Source organism: Arabidopsis thaliana (assembly GCF_000001735.4).
Source record: "Arabidopsis thaliana chromosome 1 sequence".
Lineage (NCBI taxonomy): Eukaryota > Viridiplantae > Streptophyta > Magnoliopsida > Brassicales > Brassicaceae > Arabidopsis > Arabidopsis thaliana.
The window spans coordinates 16222836-16246327 of NC_003070.9; the positions used below are offsets into that span (position 1 = coordinate 16222836).

General features: G+C 35.3%; 3 protein-coding genes, 1 long non-coding RNA gene and 3 pseudogenes across 9 annotated transcripts; 4 read left to right on the top strand and 3 right to left on the bottom strand.

The window, feature by feature from the left end:
* Positions 1-1145: 1145 nt before the first annotated feature.
* Positions 1146-2975, bottom strand: AT1G43110 (annotated as a pseudogene). Its single transcript has 4 exons — positions 2832-2975; positions 2205-2516; positions 1471-1992; positions 1146-1378 (listed from the first exon to the last, which is right to left on the bottom strand).
* Positions 2976-4482: 1507 nt separating this feature from the next.
* Positions 4483-4944, bottom strand: AT1G43120 (annotated as a pseudogene). The gene has a single exon.
* Positions 4945-5353: 409 nt separating this feature from the next.
* Positions 5354-8419, bottom strand: LCV2. Of its 3 annotated transcripts, NM_001333208.1 has the most exons (8): positions 8207-8419; positions 7670-7849; positions 7340-7392; positions 7142-7251; positions 6621-6788; positions 6238-6335; positions 6028-6154; positions 5354-5938 (listed from the first exon to the last, which is right to left on the bottom strand). In NM_001333208.1, the coding sequence occupies exons 2-8, from the start codon at positions 7685-7687 to the stop codon at positions 5826-5828; spliced, it is 687 nt and encodes a 228-aa protein (NP_001321430.1). In that variant the 5' UTR covers positions 7688-7849; positions 8207-8419; the 3' UTR covers positions 5354-5825. The 3 variants fall into 3 exon arrangements, with proteins under 3 accessions (NP_001321430.1, NP_564483.1, NP_001321431.1); NM_103466.5 differs by lacking the exon at positions 7670-7849; NM_001333209.1 differs by lacking the exon at positions 8207-8419 and having other exon boundaries at positions 5372-5938; positions 7670-7995.
* A 1160-nt stretch (positions 8420-9579) lies between these two features.
* On the top strand, positions 9580-9938 carry AT1G07147. Its single transcript, NR_139201.1, has one exon. It is a non-coding gene; the product is annotated as an other RNA (long non-coding RNA).
* An 11-nt stretch (positions 9939-9949) lies between these two features.
* On the top strand, positions 9950-13274 carry AT1G43140 (Cullin family protein; the record flags this gene model as incomplete). The annotated part of the gene is made up of 12 exons (NM_103467.2): positions 9950-9957; positions 10077-10226; positions 10296-10395; positions 10470-10703; positions 10783-11064; positions 11153-11242; positions 11479-11933; positions 12028-12079; positions 12220-12381; positions 12467-12829; positions 12910-13077; positions 13173-13274. The coding sequence occupies 12 exons, from the start codon at positions 9950-9952 to the stop codon at positions 13272-13274; spliced, it is 2166 nt and encodes a 721-aa protein (NP_175007.2).
* A 2415-nt stretch (positions 13275-15689) lies between these two features.
* On the top strand, positions 15690-17180 carry AT1G43145 (uncharacterized protein; the record flags this gene model as incomplete). Its single annotated transcript, NM_001160929.1, has 3 exons — positions 15690-15707; positions 15787-15906; positions 16245-17180. 3 exons carry the CDS (start codon positions 15690-15692, stop codon positions 17178-17180), a joined length of 1074 nt encoding a protein of 357 aa, NP_001154401.1.
* Positions 17181-17641: 461 nt separating this feature from the next.
* AT1G43150 lies at positions 17642-21722 on the top strand (annotated as a pseudogene; the record flags this gene model as incomplete). Its single annotated transcript has 1 exon — positions 17642-21722.
* Between the last annotated feature and the right edge of the window lie 1770 nt (positions 21723-23492).

A 23492-nucleotide genomic window follows, 5' to 3' on the forward strand; every position in this document is an offset into this window, starting at 1 on the left:
CCAAAATGTTTTCGAAATGATTTCTTTGTGGAATTTATTTTTATTTTGATGGATACTAAACTTTAGTATTTACATTATTTTGTAAACTTGTATTTATTCAAAATTTTCATAAGATATAACGATTAAATTGCTAAACGCATTTGCATGCCTAAAATTGCATATCTCCATTACTCTACTTGATGTTTTTTATTCATAAATCACAACATGCTAGTAAAATGAATATATAATTACTTACTAGATTAAATAATTAATGAAAATTTTCACTTTTTTAATATCATAAAAAACAAATTGCGGTCTCTAAACGAAAAGTACAAGAAAATACAAAGGTGATAATAAAAATTTCAAATTGTTTCTATGTGAACAATCAAAATGTTTCTTAATTATATTCTTCTTCTTCATCTTTTTCGGCAATCTCGATGTCTCTCTGATCTGTCAGTCAAGGTCCTTCTTGGCGATTTAGTAAGTAGGTGATGGAATTCGTTGCCCTTCCGGTGTAAAAATCTCCTTGCGATGTACGACGGCATTTTGTGAACTTTGCGTTGCCTAAACACATGATATACATTATTGTGTCATGCTATTTGCCAATATTTTGGGTAATAGAGGAGGCTCGAGCTTTGATTTTTAATTCACAAAAACTTATGACATCAATAAATAATTTAAATATGTATACATGTCCTTCTATATAGGGAAATTTTCTAATAGCACATTTAAATTAAAAACAGTTATAAATAGTTTTTAATTAAACATATTTTTATAAGTAAGTATGAGAAGAAAAAGATAATACTTTTTCAATTGTTTATTAGAATTTTATAAACATTTAAATTTAAATTATTTAATAAAAGTTACAATAAACCGAACAAACTTTAAAAGATATTTATTGAGATTTTCCTTATTAGTTCGATTCTAGTAAAGTGTAATTGTTACTAAGTATGATGGTAAAATTATTGGAAGTTAAACATTTAACCGTTCTGTCTTAGATTTGTTTTGTTGTAAAAAGAACTATTCATTAAGAATTTGTATGTGTGATCATGATATCATATAAACAAGAACATAAAACATAAAATATATACAAAAATTAGGCAATAATATGTAACTAAAAATATCATGTATAACCCAAAAGGTTATTTTTTCGATGGACCATTGAGTTAATCTAGACAATGTTGAGGAACCATCTTACCACGTACAGAACCGTCAACATTCTCGCACATGGCTGTGGAATGACCTTTCTCGAGTCCAGTATGCTTTAGGTTAATATCAATTAGTTCAACATTCTTGCACGGAAAGCTCTTGCTACATTGTAGATTCACTGCCACTATGTTATTCGACGTTCCATATATGTTTTTAACTTAATGTCTTGGATCTGAACGTGAGACTCACCCTGAACAAGGAAACACAAGTTGTCTTTTGTTTTATATTTCATTGTGATTGAAGAAAAAAATAACCAAGCTTGTTCATGCATAAAATGTTAACCTTTTTTTCATGTTCACAAGGTGGGTGAGGGCAATACTTCTGATCAATGTTGATCGGTTTTCCAACGTCAATCATCTGAATATTCTCGTATATGAAGTTAGAAACTACGATTTTTGAAGCCGAAGATTCCCAAGTCTTGATCCGAATACCATCGCTTGTGCCGTTGAAAACTGTGTCTCTTACCGTTAAGTGCTTTACGTCTTTCTCGTCTTTGTTCTTCCCTAACCTTCCAACACTGATCCCATGTCCAGGACCACACTTGACGTTAGAGATATCAAGGTTAGTGGTCCCAGAGAGAATGGCAATACAATCATCTCCGGTACCGATGTTTGTGTTTGAGATGTGAATGTTGCTACAAGAACCCATTTTGATACCGTCAGTATTTGGGCTATCACCGGGAGCTGTTATAGTGACGCCGGTAATGTTGAAGCGATGGACAGAGAAGAAGTTAAAGTGTCCCATTTTGCTGTTGAGTGATGTTATGTCTTTCATTCTTGAGTTGTTCACGAATGCACCCATAGTCGGTAAACATTTCAAATTTTATCATATCACTAGCAACAAAGAGTAGATACTTCAATTCATTTGTGTATAATAAATATATATGGTTCAAAAATAAATGATCAAAATATACTTGTTACCATTGTATAATACAGTTTCAATGTAAACAATATATAATCATATTTTCTCAAACAAGAAATAAACTATAAAAAGAAAAGCGTAAGAAGAAATGGTACCATAGCTAGTTTAGGACAATTGGTGTTTTTGTGGCAGTCATTGAGTGGCAAAGAGTATTTTCCTTGGCCGTCAAGTGTACCGGAACCGGAGATAGAGAGATTGTTGATGTACCGGAAGTTGATCCATGTGTCCTGCTTAATGTCCCTAGGGTTTGCAGGAGCCAATAAAGTTCCATCGATAACAAATTCAATAGGATTTTTGCATGGACCCACAAACTCTACACCACCGAGGTAGAATGTTCCTTTCGGTACGTAGATTTTACTACTTCCACGTATCCTTGTGCATGCACGTTTCCATACACTTGTGAATGCCTAATTTTGTATATGTTAAGAATAAGATAGGTTAATTATTAAACAAAAAAATCCATAGAAGTTGATAAAAGATTTAGTTAAATTTAATTGGTTAATATAATACCAATCCATATATTGTTATGTAGAAAGTCAAGAAGATTTATATATACTATCATATCAAAATGTTTTTTCAACATATATTATTAGATTATTTAAATATATTTTGATAATGAGTTGAGCTTATTTCAATGTATTTGGAAGCCAATATAAATTGGGAATCAACAAAATTAAATAAATAACTATTAACATTGATTAGAAAAATTATTGTGTACATACATTGGCATTATCAGTTTTTCCGTCTGGTCTAGAACCATAGCGTCGGACGTTGAAAACCTTTGGTCTGATAGTCGGACGACTTGCAACAGCAATGAACAAGAAAGACAAACACAAAGCTTTAAACGTAGAAGCGATGGAGACCATCTTATTCTTTTGTTTGGGTATATGGAGATATAACAAAAAGGTGCTGTTTAATAATAGTTGTTCTAATAGTGTAAGACACAATGAGAAGTGTTCGCACATTTTATCTATTTATATAGAGTTAACATGTCTCAACAGACTGTTAAAAGCACTTGATTATTGTTATCAGTTAACTACTAAATATGGGCGGCTTCTTTTATAATGATCGTGATTGGTTAATATACTGTTATGATGATTTTTTGAATGTATATTGTTTAGATTTTAATCTCTTCATTAAAACAGAATCTTAATTTTGGGAAATGTGCCAATAAGATTACCTATAATTTGTTTCTTTGTTTAATGGGTTTTAATTTAAATTGCATAAAACCAAAATGTTTTCCAAATGATTTCTTTGTGGATTTTATTTTTATTTTGATGGATACTAAACTTTAGTATTTACATTATTTTGTAAACTTGTATTTATTCAAAATTTTCATAAGATATAACGATTAAATTGCTAAACGCATTTGCATGCCTAAATTTGCATATCTCCATTACTCTACTTGATGTTTTTTATTCATAAATCACAACATGCTAGTAAAATGAATATATAATTACTTACTAGATTAAATAATTAATGAAAATTTTCACTTTCTTAATATCATAAAAAACAAATTGCGGTCTCTAAACGAAAAGTCCAAGAAAATACAAAGGTGATATTAAAAATTTCAAACTGTTTCTATGTGAAGAATCAAAATGTTTCTTAATTATATTCTTCTTCTTCATCTTTTTCGGCAATCTCGATGTCTCTCTGATCTGTCAGTCAAGGTCCTTCTTGGCGATTTAGTAAGTAGGTGATGGAAGTCGTTGCCCTTCCGATGTAAAATTCTCCTTGCGATTTACAACGGCATTTTGTGAACTTTGCGTTGCCTAAACACATGATATACATTATTGTGTCATGCTATTTGCCAATATTTTGGGTAATGGAGGAGGCTCGAGCTTTGATTTTTAATTCACAAAAACTTATGACATCAATAAATAATTTAAATATGTATACATGTCCTTCTAAATAGGGAAATTTTCTAATAGCACATTTAAATTAAAAACACTTATAAATAGTTTTTAATTAAACATATTTTTATAAGTAAGTATGAGAAGAAAAAGATAATACTTTTTCAATTGTTTATTAGAATTATATAAACATTTAAATTAAAATTATTTATAAAAGTTACAATAAACCGAACAAACCTTAAAATATATTTATTGAGATTTTCCTTATTAGTTCGATTCTAGTAAAGTGTAATTGTTACTAAGTATGATGGTAAAATTATTGGAAGTTAAACATTTAACCGTTCTGTCTTAGATTTGTTTTGTTGTAAAAAGAACTATTCATTAAGAATTTGTATGTGTGATCATGATATCATATAAACAAGAACAAAAAACATAAAATATATACAAAAATTAGGCAATAATATGTAACTAAAAATATCATGTATAACCCAAAAGGTTATTTTTTCGATGGACCATTGAGTTAATCTAGACAATGTTGAGGAACCATCTTACCACGTACAGAACCGTCAACATTCTCGCACATGGCTGTGGAATGACCTTTCTCGAGTCTAGTATGCTTTAGGTTAATATCAATTAGTTCAACATTCTTGCACGGAAAGCTCTTGCTACATTGTAGATTCACTGTCACTATGTTATTCGACGTTCCATATATGTTTTTAACTTAATGTCTTGGATCTGAACGTGAGACTCACCCTGAACAAGGAAACACAAGTTGTCTTTTGTTTTATATTTCATTGTGATTGAAGAAAAAAATAACCAAGTTTGTTCATGCATACAATGTTAACCTTTTTTTCATGTTCACAAGGTGGGTGAGAGCAATACTTCTGATCAATGTTGATCGGTTTTCCAACGTCAATCATCTGAATATTCTCGTATATGAAGTTAGAAACTACGATTTTTGAAGCCGAAGATTCCCAAGAGTCTTGGACAGATTCTTAGCCGAAGATTCAAAAGGGACATTCTTAGCCGAAGATTCCCAAGATTCTACGATTTTTGTATTGGTGTTTGGGAGGTAACCTTGTATGATCACTTGACCCGCTTAATTGAGAAATCTATTAGACAGGCGGTGATTTCATTTTGGTACCAAGAGTCTCCCAAGCTACGGAAATCTTTTCCAAAGATGGTTTCTAGCAAGAGGAATTCGTTTATTGTTGTTTGTATTGGTTCCTTTTCATTACTTTTAAGTTCTTGTACATAATCACATTTTATCTTATCAATACATTTAACATTTCATCAAAGAAATGAAAGGTAAAGGTACTAGCGCAGTGGAGGTAGGTGTGTTGGATTTAAAAGCTCCAAAAAGAATTAACTTAAAAACTTACAATTGTCAAATACATATCGGACATAGCCCGGACTAACACCTAGTAGATATGTAAAAGTAAATCAAAATAATTCAGGAATGAGTAAAAACAAAAATTAACAGGAACAATATTACTGTGGAGAAAGATGATCATCCCCACACTTATTGCACCATTGAAACGACCAAAAGAAAAGCAATTAACCAAGTAGAATGGCTCTGACCACAACAATGATCTCAGAAAGCAAAAGAGGCAAAACTACATAAAACACGCCCTAATATGCAAATGCACGATCGAGGGAAACAAGGTAAACGAAGACAATGGCAGACACTCTAAATCCTGACTTGTGTTGGCGATAAAAGAAGGGTAACAAGGATGTATGGGACTGAATTTTGAGTAGTAGATAAATTCGTGAATGTTTGTTACTACATATGTTAAAATAATTCACGATTGAGCACGACGCGTAAACTATCTTTACACGGTATAGAGGCCATACAGCTATTAACTAAAGTCTGTTGAGAGGAACCCTGAGACTGTGTTGGTGAGGAGTTCTGTTTGTTGTCCTGTCCACATGAGATATAACTTGCGGCATTGTCATCCCCACCGATACTATGATCTCTGTTGCATCGAAACAACAAACAACATTTGAATCTGATGTTTCTCATAAAAAGAAGTAGATGATGAAACGTAAACAGCTCAAGACTGACCTATTCCTTCTCGGATCGATAAATTTGGCCTTATGATTTCTTCGCTACTCACCAGAAACACATCTCCTATGTACAGATGATTCGTTGGTACATACACACTACATAACTCTTCTTCTCCATGGTCAGTCTGTTACAACAAAAAAAAAGCATGAGAGCAAGTAACTAATTTGCTTACTTGGGTTTTACCAGTTTTGTTGCTGAATAACTGACCTGAAGTGTCACCGATGATGTAATAAATCCAAATGCGTATTCACCAATACGAGGGTGACGGATGATTGCTACCTCTTTAAAGGCAGTAGTGTTTTGGTCTGAGAACAAAAATCAAAGGTTCTTCCATTACAAAGGACACGAAAAAGGCAAACAACATAGCAACATAAAAAGGTTACTTGTGAATTCAAATCATTGTGTCTGAAACCACACAAATTTGCTTGCACTTTTTGCTAGAACCAAAGACGAGTTTCTTTAGGTGCTCCATTACACAAACAATGACATATATTTGAAGAAAAGGAGACGAATTGAGCAAATATATTTGGATGCGAGAAAAAGCTAAAGCAGGGAACTGGTGAAGACAATGAAACAGTACACAGTCTTACCTGGAGAAATAGCAGTGCTAATTTGCTTAGAAGCTGAATATATGTGCTTGACAAAGGGCATTCGCCTTATAAACTGCTCCCCAAGCCAGAAAACTGTAGAACCCAACCACGACGAAGCAAATATTCCGACAAAGAAAGTGAAAAGTACAGATGTAATGAACCCAAGTCCTGCAACATACAAAAAGGAATTAAAAGATGTAGTTCAAGATAAGAAATTAATATCTGATATTTATATCTCTTTGGAAATCTAGGAAACTTTCAGATAGAGATGAAACTAAATGTTTCATTTTACCAGATACATTGTCACAAGTAAGAGTTGGACTAAAGAATTAAGCAAGGAAATCTAGTAAAACTTTAGAAGTCCAACAAACTTGTACAACATTCCACTAACTCTAGCAGTAAGAACAAACCCTGAATCCTAATCTATTAAGATATCTTAGACTTCATAGACGAAGTTTCTACATCAAGTTTTACTTAGTACATAACATTACGATACAAGTCAGAAGAATTTCAATTCATACCAAATATGTCAACACCAAGGTTCTCGTATATCGGACTGAAGAAACCATCAACGAACTGGATAAACCACCAAGTGATGAGGAATGTAACAGCTACAGGAAAGAGTACGACACTACCACACAACACCCAATTAGACCCCAATGATACAAAGATTTCAAATCATGAGTATGAAAATAAAAAGGGTGCTACGAGTTATTTACAATCCAGTCATAAACTTCTTAGACACCCAACTCTGTAGAACCCCATAACAAGCCTGCTCAAATACAAAAGAGAAAACACTGTAAGTATCTCAAATAAATTGAATCAAACACAAACATATAGAAGTGAAAATGCTTAAACCTCTAAATCTTAGGCTCCCTAAGATCAATTATACTTGTCATTTTTGCCAAACTGAAATGCTACAATAAATTTCACAATTCGGAGTTCTTTCACAAACCAGAAGTAGAACTATAACAACACCAGAACCCTAAACATCTCTCAACGAATTTCACAAAAGTAAGTAAGATATGACAACTCAAAACTCTCCTCACCAGCACAAAATTTACCATCCAAGGACCAAGATCATCATCTTATCGTTATTTGCAATTTTTGTCAAGAAACGTCAATTAGTTGATTCATACAAAATTTCACATCGCCACTCATAGTTTCGCAGTCTTCACAAGATCATCATCTTATCGATTCTGCTATATCATTCTCCTACCCAGCTTAACCTTCACAATTCAGAGTTGTCTTACATAAACAGAAACTATAACAACAACACTAGAAGAACCCTAAATCTCTCAACGATTTCGCAATTGTACTCGAATTTCTATCAATTCGACATCTAATAATAATTGATTCATCAAAATTTACAAATCGCTACTCATTGTTTCACTACGATTTTAACATTTCCCACTAAAGCATCATCAGTGATGTATAAGATCGCTATAATTCAAATTCAAGAGCAACAAAATCGAAGAATGCTTCTAAAATTCTCCGAATCCAACCCAAACTTAGCAACGAGTAAGCACAGAAACTTTAGCTCACAGGCTCGATAAAATCGGCGGAGGTTTCGGCAGAGACAGTACCTTGCGAGTAGAAGAATTTGGAGAGTTGGGAGGAGACTTGGGAGCATCGTCGGGGTCTTGGTGAGGAGTGAGTCCTTGACTCAGCGAACTCGTCGTAGCTTCTTTTCCTTCCGCCATTTTTGCCGGCGAGGAGGTTGAAATTGGTTCTTCGTCTGGTTTAGTCAGACCAGATCTCTGATTTTGTTTGACCTTAGAAGATCTTTTTGGGTCTATGTTACCCCTTTACGTAATCTATACTCAGCTTAATCCAACGACTGAAACTGCGACACGTCATCCATCAAAAACTTTAAACGCCGTTTCTTCTTTTCCAAATAGTGATCTATTTTTTTTCTTTTACAAAATATTAACATGAATAGAAATTGTGACCAAAATAAATTATATAGTTGACTAAAATTTCTAATACATGCAATTCGATGTGAAATTTTATTTTTTTAAATTGCTGATCTAATAAATTATAAGATCTTTTTTATCTCTATAGTTTTCTTACAATTATTTTGTTTAATTTTAATATTTGTATTACTTAGTTATGACATAAATATGTGATGAATTTTAAAGTAGCTTTCTTTGTTACTAAATGTATCTACGAATGAAGTAGCTTTCTTTGTTACTAAATGTATCAACGAATGGCCAAGTTCGGATATGTGAAAAAATTCTAGAGACACTTGAGAGACATGAATCTCTGGCCTAGACTCATAGAGAAACTCTATATCTCAGCGGAATTTATGTTGCAACCGATAATAACCATTCAAAACATCTACCTATAGTTGCGTTAGTTCTCGAAGAAGCTGTAGGCTTGTTTTTCGAAGTTTTGTGGACTGATCGCGATTAGAATTGCTCATGACAACTAAGATAAGGATTCCAGTGCTTAGGTACTGTGGCAACCACGCAAATTTCCGAGTTTTGCGAGTTCGGAATCGGTGTTTTACCTCGCAACTATGCTTTTTCCAATTAGAAGCGATCCAAAGCTATTTAAGTAGTTATGTTATATTTATTTTCTGTAGATTGTTTTGATATTTTTTTTGTTATCTTTATAATTCTGTCACAAATCAAAAATGGTATAAAATTTAATCTTTTACCAAAAAAAAAACATCTACCTATTTTATTCTATATCTTTTTAGTCATGTTTATCTTCTAATTTTAAAATTTAATTCGTTTCTAGAATTTCATATGCGTTAAAAAATCAAAGAATTAGTTTCTGATTATTTAAGTCTTTGTATGCTTTGCATCTCTAAAATTTGAGTAATTTTAGTCTCACAATCGATGAGAGATAGGAACTAGGAAAGGCAACTACACCAGTTTCTTTCTGTATAATAAAATAATTATTATTATTATTATAGTTTCCAGATTTCTACTTCCTTAAAAATGTTAATTTTATGTTTCTTCTACTTTGACTATTAAAAAAGGATTAAAAAAAAGTGTATATATTTTCTTAAAAGAAAAAAATAATAACTAAATTTCACCGCGGGTTACCAACTCTATATATACATCTTCTGTTTCTCTATTAGGTTCCCAAAGCTCTCCAAAATCCCTGTGAAATCGGATTCCATAGTCTTCTAAATCTTCTGGTACGTGACAAAATTAGGGTTTAAGATTTTCAACGAGTTAGGGTTAGCGTCACGTTTCTATACTCGTTTTTAAACGAGTTAGGGTTTACGTCGGCTTCTCTGTACTTTGTTGATTCTCCAATTTGCTTTCAGTGATTATTGTGTTGCGCTTTGTTTTCTCTCTTGGGGATTCATCGCCATGGCTACGTAATATCTTGTTATCGTTGTTAGTCTGATTAGTTTTAGTTTTGTGTTTTGAATGATAATAACCTCTTCTGTTGTAGTTATTTTGATATATCTCATGTCTTAGTATTACTTTACTGTAGAATCTTGTTCAAGGTCATAATGATGAAGGAGTTAATCCTATTGGAGGAAGGATGGTCTGTCATGAAGACTGGTGTTGCAAAGCTACAAAGGATTCTAGAAGATTTGTCTGAGCCACCGTTTGACCCCGGTCAATATATCAATCTGTACACGTATGTTTTGTTATAATCATGTTTCTTGTTTTTTCACGAACTTATACTAACCACTGTGGATTCTCACAGGATTATCTACGATATGTGTCTCCAACAACCTCCTAATGATTACTCACAAGAGCTTTATAATAAGTATCGTGGAGTGGTTGATCATTACAATAAAGAAACTGTGAGTAACAACTACATATTTGTTTCTTTGACTTGAGCAAAGGGTCTAACTAATATTTTTACATATTTGGTTAGGTTTTGCCGTCTATGAGGGAGAGGCATGGTGAATATATGCTGAGAGAGCTTGTTAAGAGATGGGCTAACCATAAAATTCTGGTTAGATGGTTATCTCGCTTCTGCTTTTATCTTGACCGTTTCTATGTTGCTCGGAGAGGTCTTCCAACACTGAATGATGTTGGCTTCACATCCTTTCACGACCTAGTTTATCAAGAGATACAGTCCGAGGCCAAAGATGTGCTACTAGCACTTGTAAGTGTATATGTTATTAATCTCTAATTGAGTAGCGATCTCTGGTTTAGTTGTTCTAACACTATTTTGTATTTGCCAGATTCATAAAGAACGTGAAGGCGAACAGATTGATAGAACACTAGTGAAAAACGTAATAGATGTCTATTGTGGGAATGGGGTTGGACAGATGGTAATATACGAAGAGGATTTTGAAAGCTTCTTGCTTCAAGATACTGCATCTTACTATTCTCGCAAGGCCTCAAGGTGGAGCCAGGAGGATTCTTGTCCTGATTACATGCTAAAGGCTGAAGAGTGTCTTAAATTGGAGAAGGAAAGAGTCACTAACTACCTTCATTCTACCACTGAGCCCAAACTAGTTGAGGTATATATAAGAGTTTTTTGTGAGCATTTTGACTTGGTTACAACCATATACGTAAACACTGATAATTCTTGTTTTTGGATGCATGCAGAAAGTACAAAATGAATTGTTGGTAGTGGTTGCAAAACAGCTTATAGAAAATGAGCACTCTGGGTGCCTTGCATTGTTAAGAGATGACAAGGTAACTAACTTTTAATTCTTAGGGTTTGAATGGTGACGGTGGTCGGGGTGGACAAATCCGTCAGTTGTTTAGTCTGCTCTATTTTTAGGGCGGATAACAAACTGTTGTGGACCAACTCTATTTGTATGTAAAAGCGGTCCAGTCCTTAAGCGGATTTGTCCGCTTTAACCACTACAGCCTCAAACAATTCTCATCTAAAATTCTCTCTTTGTCTGAACATTGTGTTATGCTTTCAGATGGGTGATCTCTCGAGGATGTACAGGCTTTATCGTCTAATCCCGCAAGGGTTGGAACCTATTGCAGACTTATTCAAGCAGCATGTTACTGCAGAAGGAAATGCCCTTATCAAACAAGCCGCCGACGCAGCTACTAATCAAGATGCAAGTGCTAGTCAGGTGCTTGTCAGAAAAGAGATTGAACTACACGATAAATACATGGTCTATGTAGATGAGTGTTTTCAGAAACACAGCCTCTTCCATAAGCTATTAAAAGAGGCGTTTGAAGTCTTCTGTAACAAAACAGTGGCTGGAGCGTCCAGTGCAGAAATACTTGCAACCTATTGTGATAATATCCTCAAGACCAGAGGTGGAAGTGAGAAGCTTAGTGATGAAGCTACTGAAATTACGCTTGAGAAAGTAGTTAATTTGCTTGTTTATATAAGTGACAAGGATCTTTTCGCCGAGTTTTACAGGTACATATCTCTTGCTTCCAATATTTGTTTCTCTTTCAACTTTGTTCCTTACACCAATGCTTTGTTAACTTTTCTAAATATTGGTTGTTTTTAGGAAGAAACAAGCTCGTCGGCTCTTATTTGATCGCAGCGGAATCATGAAAGAAGTATACTTACAAAGTTAAAAGAACTACTTGGTGGACAGTTAACTTCTAAGATGGAGGGCATGGTTAGTCACATGAGTTTTATTTCCTTAGTAGTGACTAAGGTTTTTACTAATGCTTTGTTTTGTACATTTGTTATATAGGTGACGGATATAACATTGGCAAGAGAACTCCAAACCAACTTCGTGGATTATTTATCAGCAAACATGACAACAAAGCTGGGGATTGATTTTACTGTCACTGTTCTTACTACTGGTTTTTGGCCAAGTTACAAAACAACAGACCTTAATCTACCCACTGAAATGGTAAGTAACTCTTTTTATTTTTAGGTCTTTAAACAGAATTTAAGAAGAAGACTTTCTCAGCTTCCAATTTTCTTTTTTTTTTTAGGTCAACTGTGTTGAAGCTTTTAAGGTCTTTTATGGAACAAAAACCAATTCCAGGAGACTTTCATGGATTTATTCTCTTGGAACTTGTCACATTCTTGGAAAATTCGAGAAAAAAACAATGGAGTTAGTCGTTTCCACGTACCAGGCTGCTGTGCTTTTGCTCTTCAACAACGCAGAGAGATTAAGCTACACCGAGATTTCAGAGCAGCTAAACCTCAGCCATGAAGATCTTGTCAGGCTGCTTCATTCACTGTCATGCTTAAAGTACAAGATTCTTATAAAGGAACCAATGTCGAGAACCATCTCGAAAACCGATACTTTCGAATTCAACTCCAAGTTCACAGATAAGATGCGGAAGATTAGGGTAAATATGATGAGAAGCATTGTGTTATAATGTAGCCTAGATCAAAAAGACTAATGATGTTTTTTTCTTTTCTTAAATAGGTGCCTTTGCCTCCAATGGATGAGAGGAAGAAAGTAGTTGAAGATGTTGATAAAGATAGACGCTATGCAATAGATGCAGCTCTTGTTCGGATCATGAAGAGTAGAAAAGTGTTGGCGCATCAACAGTTAGTCTCTGAATGTGTTGAGCATCTTAGCAAAATGTTCAAGGTAAGGATTTAATATACAAAAGGAAACTTGATATATAAGACAAGAGAATTAAGGTAATATTTACATAATGGTTTTTTTTTTTTTTTTTGTTGCAGCCTGATATAAAGATGATAAAGAAACGGATTGAGGACTTGATCAATAGAGATTATTTGGAGAGGGATACAGAAAATGCCAACACTTTCAAGTATGTAGCTTAGTCAAAAAGGGTGTTTATAAGTTTTCGATTTTTGGTTTTAGGTTTTCGGTTTTGTATAATGACTTGCATTCTTTTGTTGGACCATTGGTTATTGAAAAAGAGAAATTGTCTTTTTCCTTTGTTTTTCAGAATTATAGTTAAACTAATTTAAATATGAAAATTGAAAATTAGTTGAAGAGATATATTTTAATGTTTAAAATAATATTATTTCCTTAAAACTAAAACCGTTGAAACTTGAACATAAGTCCATCTACCACAAAAAGGTTATAATTGAAACACACTAATATTTAGAACCAAGAGAGTGGAGATATACCTTGAAAGCTTCAATGAGGGAGAGGTTGTTAGTTTGGACGCCAACAATTTAATCATCATTAAGACCAAGGCTTTGAAAAGATTGTCATTGTGACACTATATAAGCTAATGTCTTATTAGTCATCAAATCTGACGGCCAAGTTAACCAAAGACAATTGAAACCCATTTCCGCTATCTTCTTAGCCACACTGCTTCCACCGGTTGCTTGCTTAATTAGCCCTTCCGCCACTAGAGGTGTGATGGCCAGCTCGCACACACTAGCTTTACGTTGACCGTTCTCGTCTACGATGCAATGGGAGCTTGTCGCCGGCTTGAGCTTTCGAGAGACCCCGAGACAAAATGGCAAAAGCAAAAACAGAGTCCTATTATGTTAAAAGAAAAAAAGCGTTTACAAAAATAAATAACTAAAAAATAGGGTGAGTTAAAAATATATACATGGATAAACAAGAAATTAAGAATTTATACATAAAAATTTGTTATTTAGGTAAATAGGAAAGAGAAATAAAATATAAACCAAAATTATCCTTCCTTTTTAGATTAATTACAAAAATGCCATTGATTCAAAATAACTTTAATATTTGTAAATAAGTATATAACTATTTGTTTAACGAGATAACATATATAATAACATGATAAATTTACATATTATATGTTAAATAAATATTTATCGATTTAAAATTATGAATCAGTATTTTTATTTATATATATATCAACACAATAAAATACATCATATTACATAATTAACATGAGAACGATTATAACAACATGTTGAATAGAATAATAACATGCTAACATACTAAATATCGAAATAATATTTGTCTCAACACGGTAAGATAGTCTATATATGAATAATAACATGGTAACATACTAAACATCGAAATAATATTTGTCTTAACATAGTAAGATAATCGATATATGGATAATATTTATTTGAACGTATTAATGTTTCATTTAACGTACTAATGTTTCATCGTCACTAATATCTCAAGTTTTTTAATTTTCTCGAGCTTTTTATTTTTAGTTTAATAATTTAGGGGTATAGTTGTCATAAAATTAAAACAGTAAAAGACAACAATGTTTTTTTCTATCAGTTAATTATCAATTCTTCTGGGTATAGATAATTTGAAAAGCTTACAGAAACAGAGTCAGGGAACTTGAACTGAATTAACAATTGAATAAGATCCAAAACTAAATCATTCATCGTTGTGTCTTGAGTCTTTATCCATATTCAGTCACATCATAGAGACGTTGTGAGAAGGTGAAAAGTTTTGTGGGATCGTTAATAATTTATGGTGTAAATTCTTGCCTTTGTGTTAGAAAGTACATAAAATTTTGCTTAATATATCAATAAAGTTTTATAATTGTTAGGCTAACGTAAATCAATCTTTTGGTCCAATATTAAGAAAAGAATTTAGTTATGTTTAGAAAGAATCAAAGAAGTGCAGAAATTTTATGGGCCCTTTTTTATTAAATATTTTTTTTCTACAAAGGATATTTTTTTGGGTGAACTGCAAAACTAACCAGTTTCCAACACTAAATTAAGAAAATAGCACTATAATTCTAGAAATTAAGAAACTAACACATGAGAATTGAGAAATATCCACTTTATCCTCATCTTGTTAATATAAGACCTTTTTTCCTTAAAAAAAGAGAGACCCCCAAGTTCTTTTTTTCTCTCCCAGGCACTACTTACGAGATAACTAAAAACAGCAAATGGTTTCAAAAAAAGTAGATTTTGACCATTTCTTTTAGCCATTATTGGTAATTTTTGTTCTTCTTTGGTCGAATCTTTCTTTTTCTCTGACGATGCTCCCCTGTTTGTCTTTGTTTCTCCTCTCTTTTATGCCTTCTCCAGTCCTCTCTTTTCTCTGCTCAGTGCCTCTTCTCAGCCTCTTCATCCTTAATTGAGTAGACCAAATGATGCTCTCACTCTGAAGACCTTCCTGCATAAGCAGAGCATCTGTTCCCCTGTTTTTCTAGCTCTAAGCTAAGATAATTTCTGGTGCTTCTGAATATCTAGAGATCTCTCTTTTCTCTTTTTCTAGCACTAAGCTAAGCTCTTTTCAAATTCATTTGTTCACTCTTTAAACCTTCTCATGGCAAAATGAGTCAGGCCAAGTTGGTATTGAGATTCTCCTCCCAAGGAAGCACCTTTTGCTTTTGAACCTGAAGACGATGATGATGTGGTGGTTCTTCCTCAGGTGGATAATTCTGCTTTGTTAGCCCGCCTCAATCTCAGTCTAGTGGGACGCATGTTTCATCAAGGAGGCCGGAGTATTGAAGCGCTTCTCTCCTTCTTACCCAAAGAGAACATATGGGATGTTGAAGGAAGAGTTTGAGGTGTCTCTCTGAATGATTCTCGGTTTCAGTTTTTCTTTGAGACTGAAGCGGATCTAAAGAAGGTCCTGAATAAACGCCCATGTCATTTCGGTAAATGGTCTTTTGCTCTCGAGAGATGGGAACCTAATCTTAGAGCTGCTTTCCCAAACTCAATGACGTTTTGGACCAGAACGGAAGGAATACCTCCAGAATTTTGGGAAGAGCAGATCTTAACAATAAAGTGGCCACTCTAGAAGATCTGTTTCTCCAGCTAGTGATAGAAGAATAAAGGGGAATATCTAATTCATTCTGAGATACTTGTTACGCTGGTAATAGACAGTACCATCAGAGGTCCCCTCCCCCTCCTCTCCGTTATCAAGTTCCCCGTAACTCACATTTCTCTCGGGCCACTAACGCTGCAAGACGTCCTTCTGGATCCGGTAATATTAAAGAGAGAATTGTTGAGGATGGGAGAAAACGTCAATTTGAGGAATCCTTTTCCCAAGATAAGAATGGTGAACCCTCTAATAAAGATCGTTATTACCATTCCCGTTTTAAACCTACCTCTTCACATCGTTCCAGAGAGAAACAAGGAATGGAACTGAACAGTTCACACTTATCTGACTCTCAACTTACAACCTCGAAGCCTCTTGTTGCTTCCTCAAGAGCCAAGCAAGGAAATTCATCCCCTGCTCTTGTGCGAGAAAGACTGTTTCGCTTGAACTTGTCAAAAAAGGCCATTCTCTCGGATGAAGACAAGGGCAAGGAGATTGATTTACCTCGTCATTCCCCAGTGATTTCTTCTGAAACTGGAAGCTCTGCAAATAAATCCTTGACTTTTGACCGCCTTAATCCACGAGAGGATGAACCCATCTCTGCAACAAATCTCGGCTCTGTGCCTTTGTGTTCTCAGTTGGAGAAAAGAAAGAGTTGGTACGAGATGACCTTGGAAGAAGAAGCAGAAGATCAAGACGAAGATGAGGACACTCCTGAAGAAAACCCTGAATCTGAGCCTGCAAATTCTCTGGCGGTGAAGTTCTCTAAATCAATAAACTTTACTAGTCCTGCAAATCTTTCTAACCTCCCAGTGACGATAACGGCGACTCACGACGCTGAGGATGGTTGGGTTGATAACCACCATTTGATGTCGGAGGCCCTTAATCTGGACTGGACGGTGGAGGATGACGAAGCGTACCACGCTCTTGAACCTTCCCTCCCTGGAGATACTGAAGATTTCGATGTTGAAAATGATGATCTTCTAGGAGAAGATCTTTAGGAAAGCATACCTTTAGATGCGAAGCTGCAATCTGAGACTGAATCTCTACCGGAGCTCAAGTCAATTTGAACTCGCCTACGATGGTGAAGAAGCTGTCCGAGTCCGTAGCGACTCAAAATTTTGGCTGTTTGATGGATCAAGGCCCATCCAACTCTAAGTCCAAAAAGAAAGATTTAAAAAAGGAAGAGATGGGCCAAAACCGGAAGGTGCAGCCCAATCCAGCTCTCTTGCTTAATTCAAAACAACAGGGGGCGTTCTCCTAGCAAGAGGATTTCTAATCGAGTCAACAAGCCCAAGACATCTAGACCAAAAAATCGTAGGCGAGCTGCTTCGGTTCCACAACTTCAAATGTTACCATCCACAAAGATCAAGCTTTCAGAGTCAACTGTTATTTCTGTGGGGTCTACAACCTCTACCGAAACTAACACATGATGATTTTAGCATGGAATTGTCAACGGGCGGGTGCTGATCTTACAACTCGTCGACTAGAGGAGATGTGTCGTATGTATTCCCTAGGTTTTCTTTTTTATCGGAAACCAAAAATGACCTTAGTCATATTCAGGGTTTGCAAGTGTCATTAGTTTTTGATTCTTTTTATATTGTTGAGCCGATTGGCAGCAGTGGCGGTCTTGCCCTTATGTAATCGAAAGATTATCTGGTTAAGTTTGTTTTTGTTAGTGACCGGCTTATTGATATTGAAATTATTATTGATGGAAATCGAGTTTTTATTACCTTTGTGTATGGACATCCGGTAATCCAATACCGAGAATTAGTTTGGGAACGTTTGACTCGAATAGGTATCACCCGTTCGAAACCATGGTTTATGATTGGTGATTTTATTGAGATTATTGGAAACCACGAAAAAAGGGAGATAAAAGTAGATATGAATCTTCTTTTCTCCCATTCCGATGCATGATTGAAAATTGTGGGATGATCGAGGTGCCCTCTCACGGTAATTTGTTCTCATGGGTGGGACACCGTAGCTGTGGAGTTACGAGGCGGCGTGTCCGTCGAGTCATTAAATCTCGGTTAGATAGAGCTTTGGGCAATGAAGAATGGCATACCATTTTTTCCCACTCAAATGTGGAGTATCTAAAATTATGGGGTTCCGACCATAGACCCCTTTTAGCTTCAATTCAGAATAGCCCCCATCGCCTTTTCAAACCATTTATTTTTTTTTATAAAAGATGGCTTAGCAAACCGGGCTTTAAGGAGTCGGTTCATGGAGGTTGTGAGGTCCCTCCTCAAGGAGGAGTTATTTTTTTCTCAAAAAGTGAAAAATTGTAAAAAGTCTATTTCTATTTGAAAAAAGTCAAGCTCTTCAAACTCAGAGAAAAAAATTCTAAAATTACAAAATCAAATTGATAACGCCCAAGAAGACGAGTCCATCTCTGCTAAGGAATTATTAGCTCTAAAAAGGAAGCTTTGCGATGCTTATAGAGAGGAGGAAATATTTTGGTGTTTGAAAAGCCGTGAACTTTGGTTTAAGGAAGGGGATAAAAATACAAAGTATTTTCATGCTATTGCAAAGCAAAGACGAGCAAAGAATAAGATTATTAGGCTCCTGAACCAAGATGGTCTGTGGGTCGACAAGGAGGTGGGCATTGAAGGTCTAGCGGTTGATTTCTTTAAAGACCTTTTTCAACCTCTAATCCACAAGATTTCCATTCCGCGATTCGGGATGTGCCAGTGATGATCACGGAAACAATGAATCAGAATCTCACCAAAGAGATATCTCCCGAGGAAGTCAAGCGTGCCCTTTTCTCTCTCCATTCGGATAAAGCTCCAGGACCGGATGGTATGACGACACTGTTTTACCGTCATTTTTAGGAATTGACTAGGCCAGACTTAGTAAAACTAGTCCAAAATTTCCATTCTTCAAGCTTCTTTGATGAGAGACTGAATGAGACAAATATTTGTTTAATCCCAAAAATAGACCGACCAAGAAAAATGGCAGAGTTTAGGCCAATCAGTCTGTGTAATGTTAGTTACAAAGTTATATCGAAATCCTTAGCTCTCGATTTAAGAAAATCCTTTCAGAATTAATTTCCAAGACACAATCCGCCTTTGTGGCTGGGAGACTCATTACAGATAACATCCTTATAGCTCAAGAAAATTTTTATGCTCTCCAAACAAACTCGACCTACAAAAAGAAGTTTATGGCTATAAAGACTGAGATGAGCAAAGCTTATGATCGTGTGGAATGGTCATTTTTACGTGCTCTTATGTTAAAATGGGTTTCGCCCAGAAATGAGTAGACTTGATTAGTTTTTGTATCTCCTATGTTTCATATAGAGTTCTCCTAAATGGGGTACCGATGGGTTTTTATTAAGCCAACTAGAGGAATCCGTCAAGGAGATTCTATTTCCCCTTTTCTCTTTATTTTATGTTCGAAAGCTTTAGTGGCGAACCTAAAAAGTGCTGAGTGGATTGGAAGAATTCAAGGCCTCCAAATCTCTAGGGCAAGCCCATCTACCTCTCATCTATTGTTCACAGATGATAGTCTCTTTTTTTGTAAAGCAGAACCTTCCCAAGGCCAAGAAATCATAAATATTCTCCGCCTTTATGGCGAGGCTTCAGGTCAACAGTTAAATACTGCTAAGTCTTTGGTTATGTTTGGTCATGAAGTGGACAATTCTACCCGAAATACTATATAGGCAACCCTCGACATACATAAGGAGGGAGGTTTGGGAACTTATCTGGGCCTTCCTGAAAAAATTCATGGCTCCAAAACTCAAGTCTTCTCCTTTGTGAGAGATAGGTTACAGAAACGACTTAATACATGGTCAACAAAATTCTTGTCAAAATGTGGCAAAGAGGTTCTTATTAAATCTGTAACACAGGCCCTTCCGACATATGTTATGTCGTGTTTCCTCCTTCTAAAGGCTATAAACTCAAAACTGAGAAGTGCCATTGCAAATTTCTGGTGGGAAACTAATGAAAATAGCAATGGTATCCACTGGATAACATGGGATAAAGTTTGTAATCCACACTCCGAGGGAGGTTTAGGGTTTCGAACAATTGAGGAATTTAACCTAGCTCTACTAGCTAAAAAACTTTGGCGGCTTATCAGATTTCTGAATTCCCTTTTGAGCAGGGTGTTGAGAGGAAGAAACTTTCGTTTTAGCGACCCCTTACATAATGGTGCTTCTAACAGTCCCTCATACGGATGGAGAAGTATCATGGTGCTAAACCTCTGCTTGTTTCGGGTCTACGAAGGACAATAGGATCTATCATATTGACTCGAGTCTAGGAAGATTCTTGGATCCCCACGGTTCCAGCGCGTTCTACTAAGAGTCTTCTTGACATAAGGGATCCTCATCTCTATGTTAACGATTTAATTGATCAAAATACAAAAATGTGGAAACTGGACCGGCTCCAAGCCTTGTTTGACCCCATTGATATTCCACTCATTTTAGGAATCTGACCTAGTCGTACCTATTTAAGTGATGGATTTAGCTAGTCGTACACTAAATCTGGAAATTATACTGTCAAGTCAGGATATTAGGCCGCGCGAGATTTATTTCGTCCTACTTGTGACCCCCATTTTCAGGGACCTCGTGTCTTGGCACTTCAGGCACAAGTATGAAAGCTTAAAACTACGCGAAAGCTTATGCATTTCGCGTGGCAATGTATCTCCGGCTGTTTAGCCACGTGTTAACGACTAACATATCGTCATATGGGTACGGATAAAGAATGTCCTCGTTGCGGAGCGTCTGAGGAATCAATCAACCATCTCCTATTTCATTGTCCACCTTCGCGACATATTTGGGCAGTATCGTCGATCCCCTCTGCAGGGAATATTTTCCCTAAGAACTCCCTCTTTTATAATTTCGACTTTCTTTTTTGACGAGGCCGAGAATTCGGAATAGGAGAGGAGGTGCTTGAACTCTTTTCATGGATACTTTGGTATATCTGGAAAAGTAGGAATCGCTTTATTTTTGAAAATATCAGGGAACCACCCCCGGAAACTTTGGCCCTAGCACTCCAAGAGGCAATGGTGTGGAAACAAGCTAATCTAAAAGATGATGAGTCTTTAGCCTCTATTACTTCTTCAATTATTGACCAAAGTCCTTCCATTATGTGCTTTGAATGCCAGTTTGATGTGTCATGGCATGCAGATGATACACTAAGCAGACATAGATGGGTTTTCGTTCGAAATAACTCAGTTCTTCATCTAGGCCTAAAGAGTGGTCGTCGGAGTTTATCGCCGCTCCATGCGGAATTTGATTCTTTGTTATGGGCGATGGAATGCATGATATCTATTGGCAATACGTCTGGTGCTTTCGCTTCTGATTGTGCAAACTTGATCTCTATCCTCGAGAACCAAGATGAGTGGCCGACTTTTGCTGCGGAGTTGACCTCCTATCGTTCCTTAGTTCTTTCCTTCCCTTTCTTTCATATTAGATTTCTTCCTCGTAGTTCTAATACTCGAGCTGATTGTTTAGCTAAAAAAGCTCGGGCTCGTAATAGTCTTTTTTTCCATGTAAGCGCATCGGTTCCTGAATGGCTCTCTATAGAAGAGAGTCTCTTTCCGATAACTTAATATAAATGGTGTTGGAGAAAAAAAAAGACCTTTTAACCTTCAACATCTTCTTCGTTGCTTCTTCTCTTCTCCTCAATCCAAAACATTTTTCCAGAAAATTAAGTTTTTTTTTTATCTCAATCCATTCTAATTACAAACACCTATTGATTTAAGAAAACTAAACCCTAAGGATGGTACTATATAAGGAACCCAAACAAAAATAATTAAACTAAATAAAATCATCTCAATTTTCAGTTTTTAGAAATCTGAAAAAATCATGTTTAGAATTTTATTAGACATCATTGGATGGGATCAAAACATAATCAAAGCAGCGATTGGTGTTTGTGATTGAATTTGATACTTCGGTTTTCTCAACCCTATTTTGCTATTTATGTTTTATAATTTTGTTTTGTTTTAGTTAAGTTTATGTAGACAAAAAGAGATGAGAGGCGAGAGGTGAGAGGGCTAAAATGGTCTTAATATACAAAATAGAGAAAATATCACAACAGATTTTTTTTTAGGTTAGTTTCTTAATTATTAATTTTTTTTGGTTATAGATCCAAAATTCCCTACTTTTTTCGGTTCAGTTATAGAAAAACCATAATTTTGTATAGGGTATTGTAAGAACTGGAACTTTTTGGATGGTTTATAGATTTAGGCATTTTTAATATGTTGCATTAACGGTTTTGCCCTCTCTTTCTACCTTTCCCAAACCCAGAAAAAATCGTTCAATTACACTTTAATTTTGATGGCAACGCAATCTCCGGCGTCGTTAATTATCAATTTCCAACATCAACAATTACTCATGCCACACATGTCTGGAATCAAGAAGGAAAAAGATGATAAGGCGAGATCTAGATCTTATGAACGACGATATAAATATACTACGGCGGTGATAGTGAGCCGGTGGCACATCTGCGCAAATACGTGTAGATACACATATAGAAGATGAAGATTGGGTTTGGCTGGATTTGCTTGATTGGATGAATAGAAACGTATCGATCATCTCATCGTCGCCAACAACAACACATCTCCGATTTGGTCATTGTCTAAGGTTGAAACTCTTGGGTTCTCTATGTAGTATCCTCTTAGGGTTTAGTATTCTTCCATTAAAAAGCAATTAATTGTTTATTGGGTTCATTGGAACATTGTCGTTAGTGGCAGATATATTGTGAATCATAGCAAATGGATTCATCAAAGAAGGAGATAGTATTGGATTTAAAGGGTATTTTCGTTAGTTTATCTCCCAAAAATGCCTTTTTCTATAAGCCCATGATAAAACTGTCTAATTTTTAATTTTTAATTTAAAAAGTGTCCATTTCTGTAATAGCCCTTTTTTTTCTGTTTTGCTGAACCCCAAACAAATAAAAATTGTGCCTCCTCCGACAAAAATAAAATAAAAAAAAGGGCGCCTTAGCTTGTGGGCCTCTAGTGGTTGCACTGTCTGCCTTCCTAGTTAAGCCGACAGGATAAGCCATGCTTTGGATGGTTGGTTGTGCAATGAATGATAAAAAGAAATAGAAGAATGGAAAAATGTAAAACATAAGTTTCTGCTTTTTTGTTATCATTTGTTTTATGAAATTGTATTTTATTTTTTATTTTGTGTGCTGGAGAATCATGTTGACCGTAGTCTTATTATATAGACATAGATGGCTTGAGGAGTAGAATGGCAGGTTAATTCAGCATATTTAGCGGATTTTCATAGCGATAGGGAAGAATTCTCTACTTTTTCTTTATAATTAATTTCTCGCAGTGCAAATATAAAAGCGGATAATTTAGCACGAAAA

Excerpts from the sequence above, each read along its gene's own strand:
- LCV2 (NM_103466.5), bottom strand. The coding sequence starts at position 8,323 with ATGGCGGAAGGAAAAGAAGCTACGACGAGTTCGCTGAGTCAAGGACTC. Across the intron at positions 6,336-6,620 it reads TAGCACTGCTATTTCTCCAG|ACCAAAACACTACTGCCTTT; the intron begins GTAAGACTGTGT and ends TTTTGTTCTCAG. Across the intron at positions 6,155-6,237 it reads CATCATCGGTGACACTTCAG|ACTGACCATGGAGAAGAAGA; the intron begins GTCAGTTATTCA and ends TTGTTGTAACAG.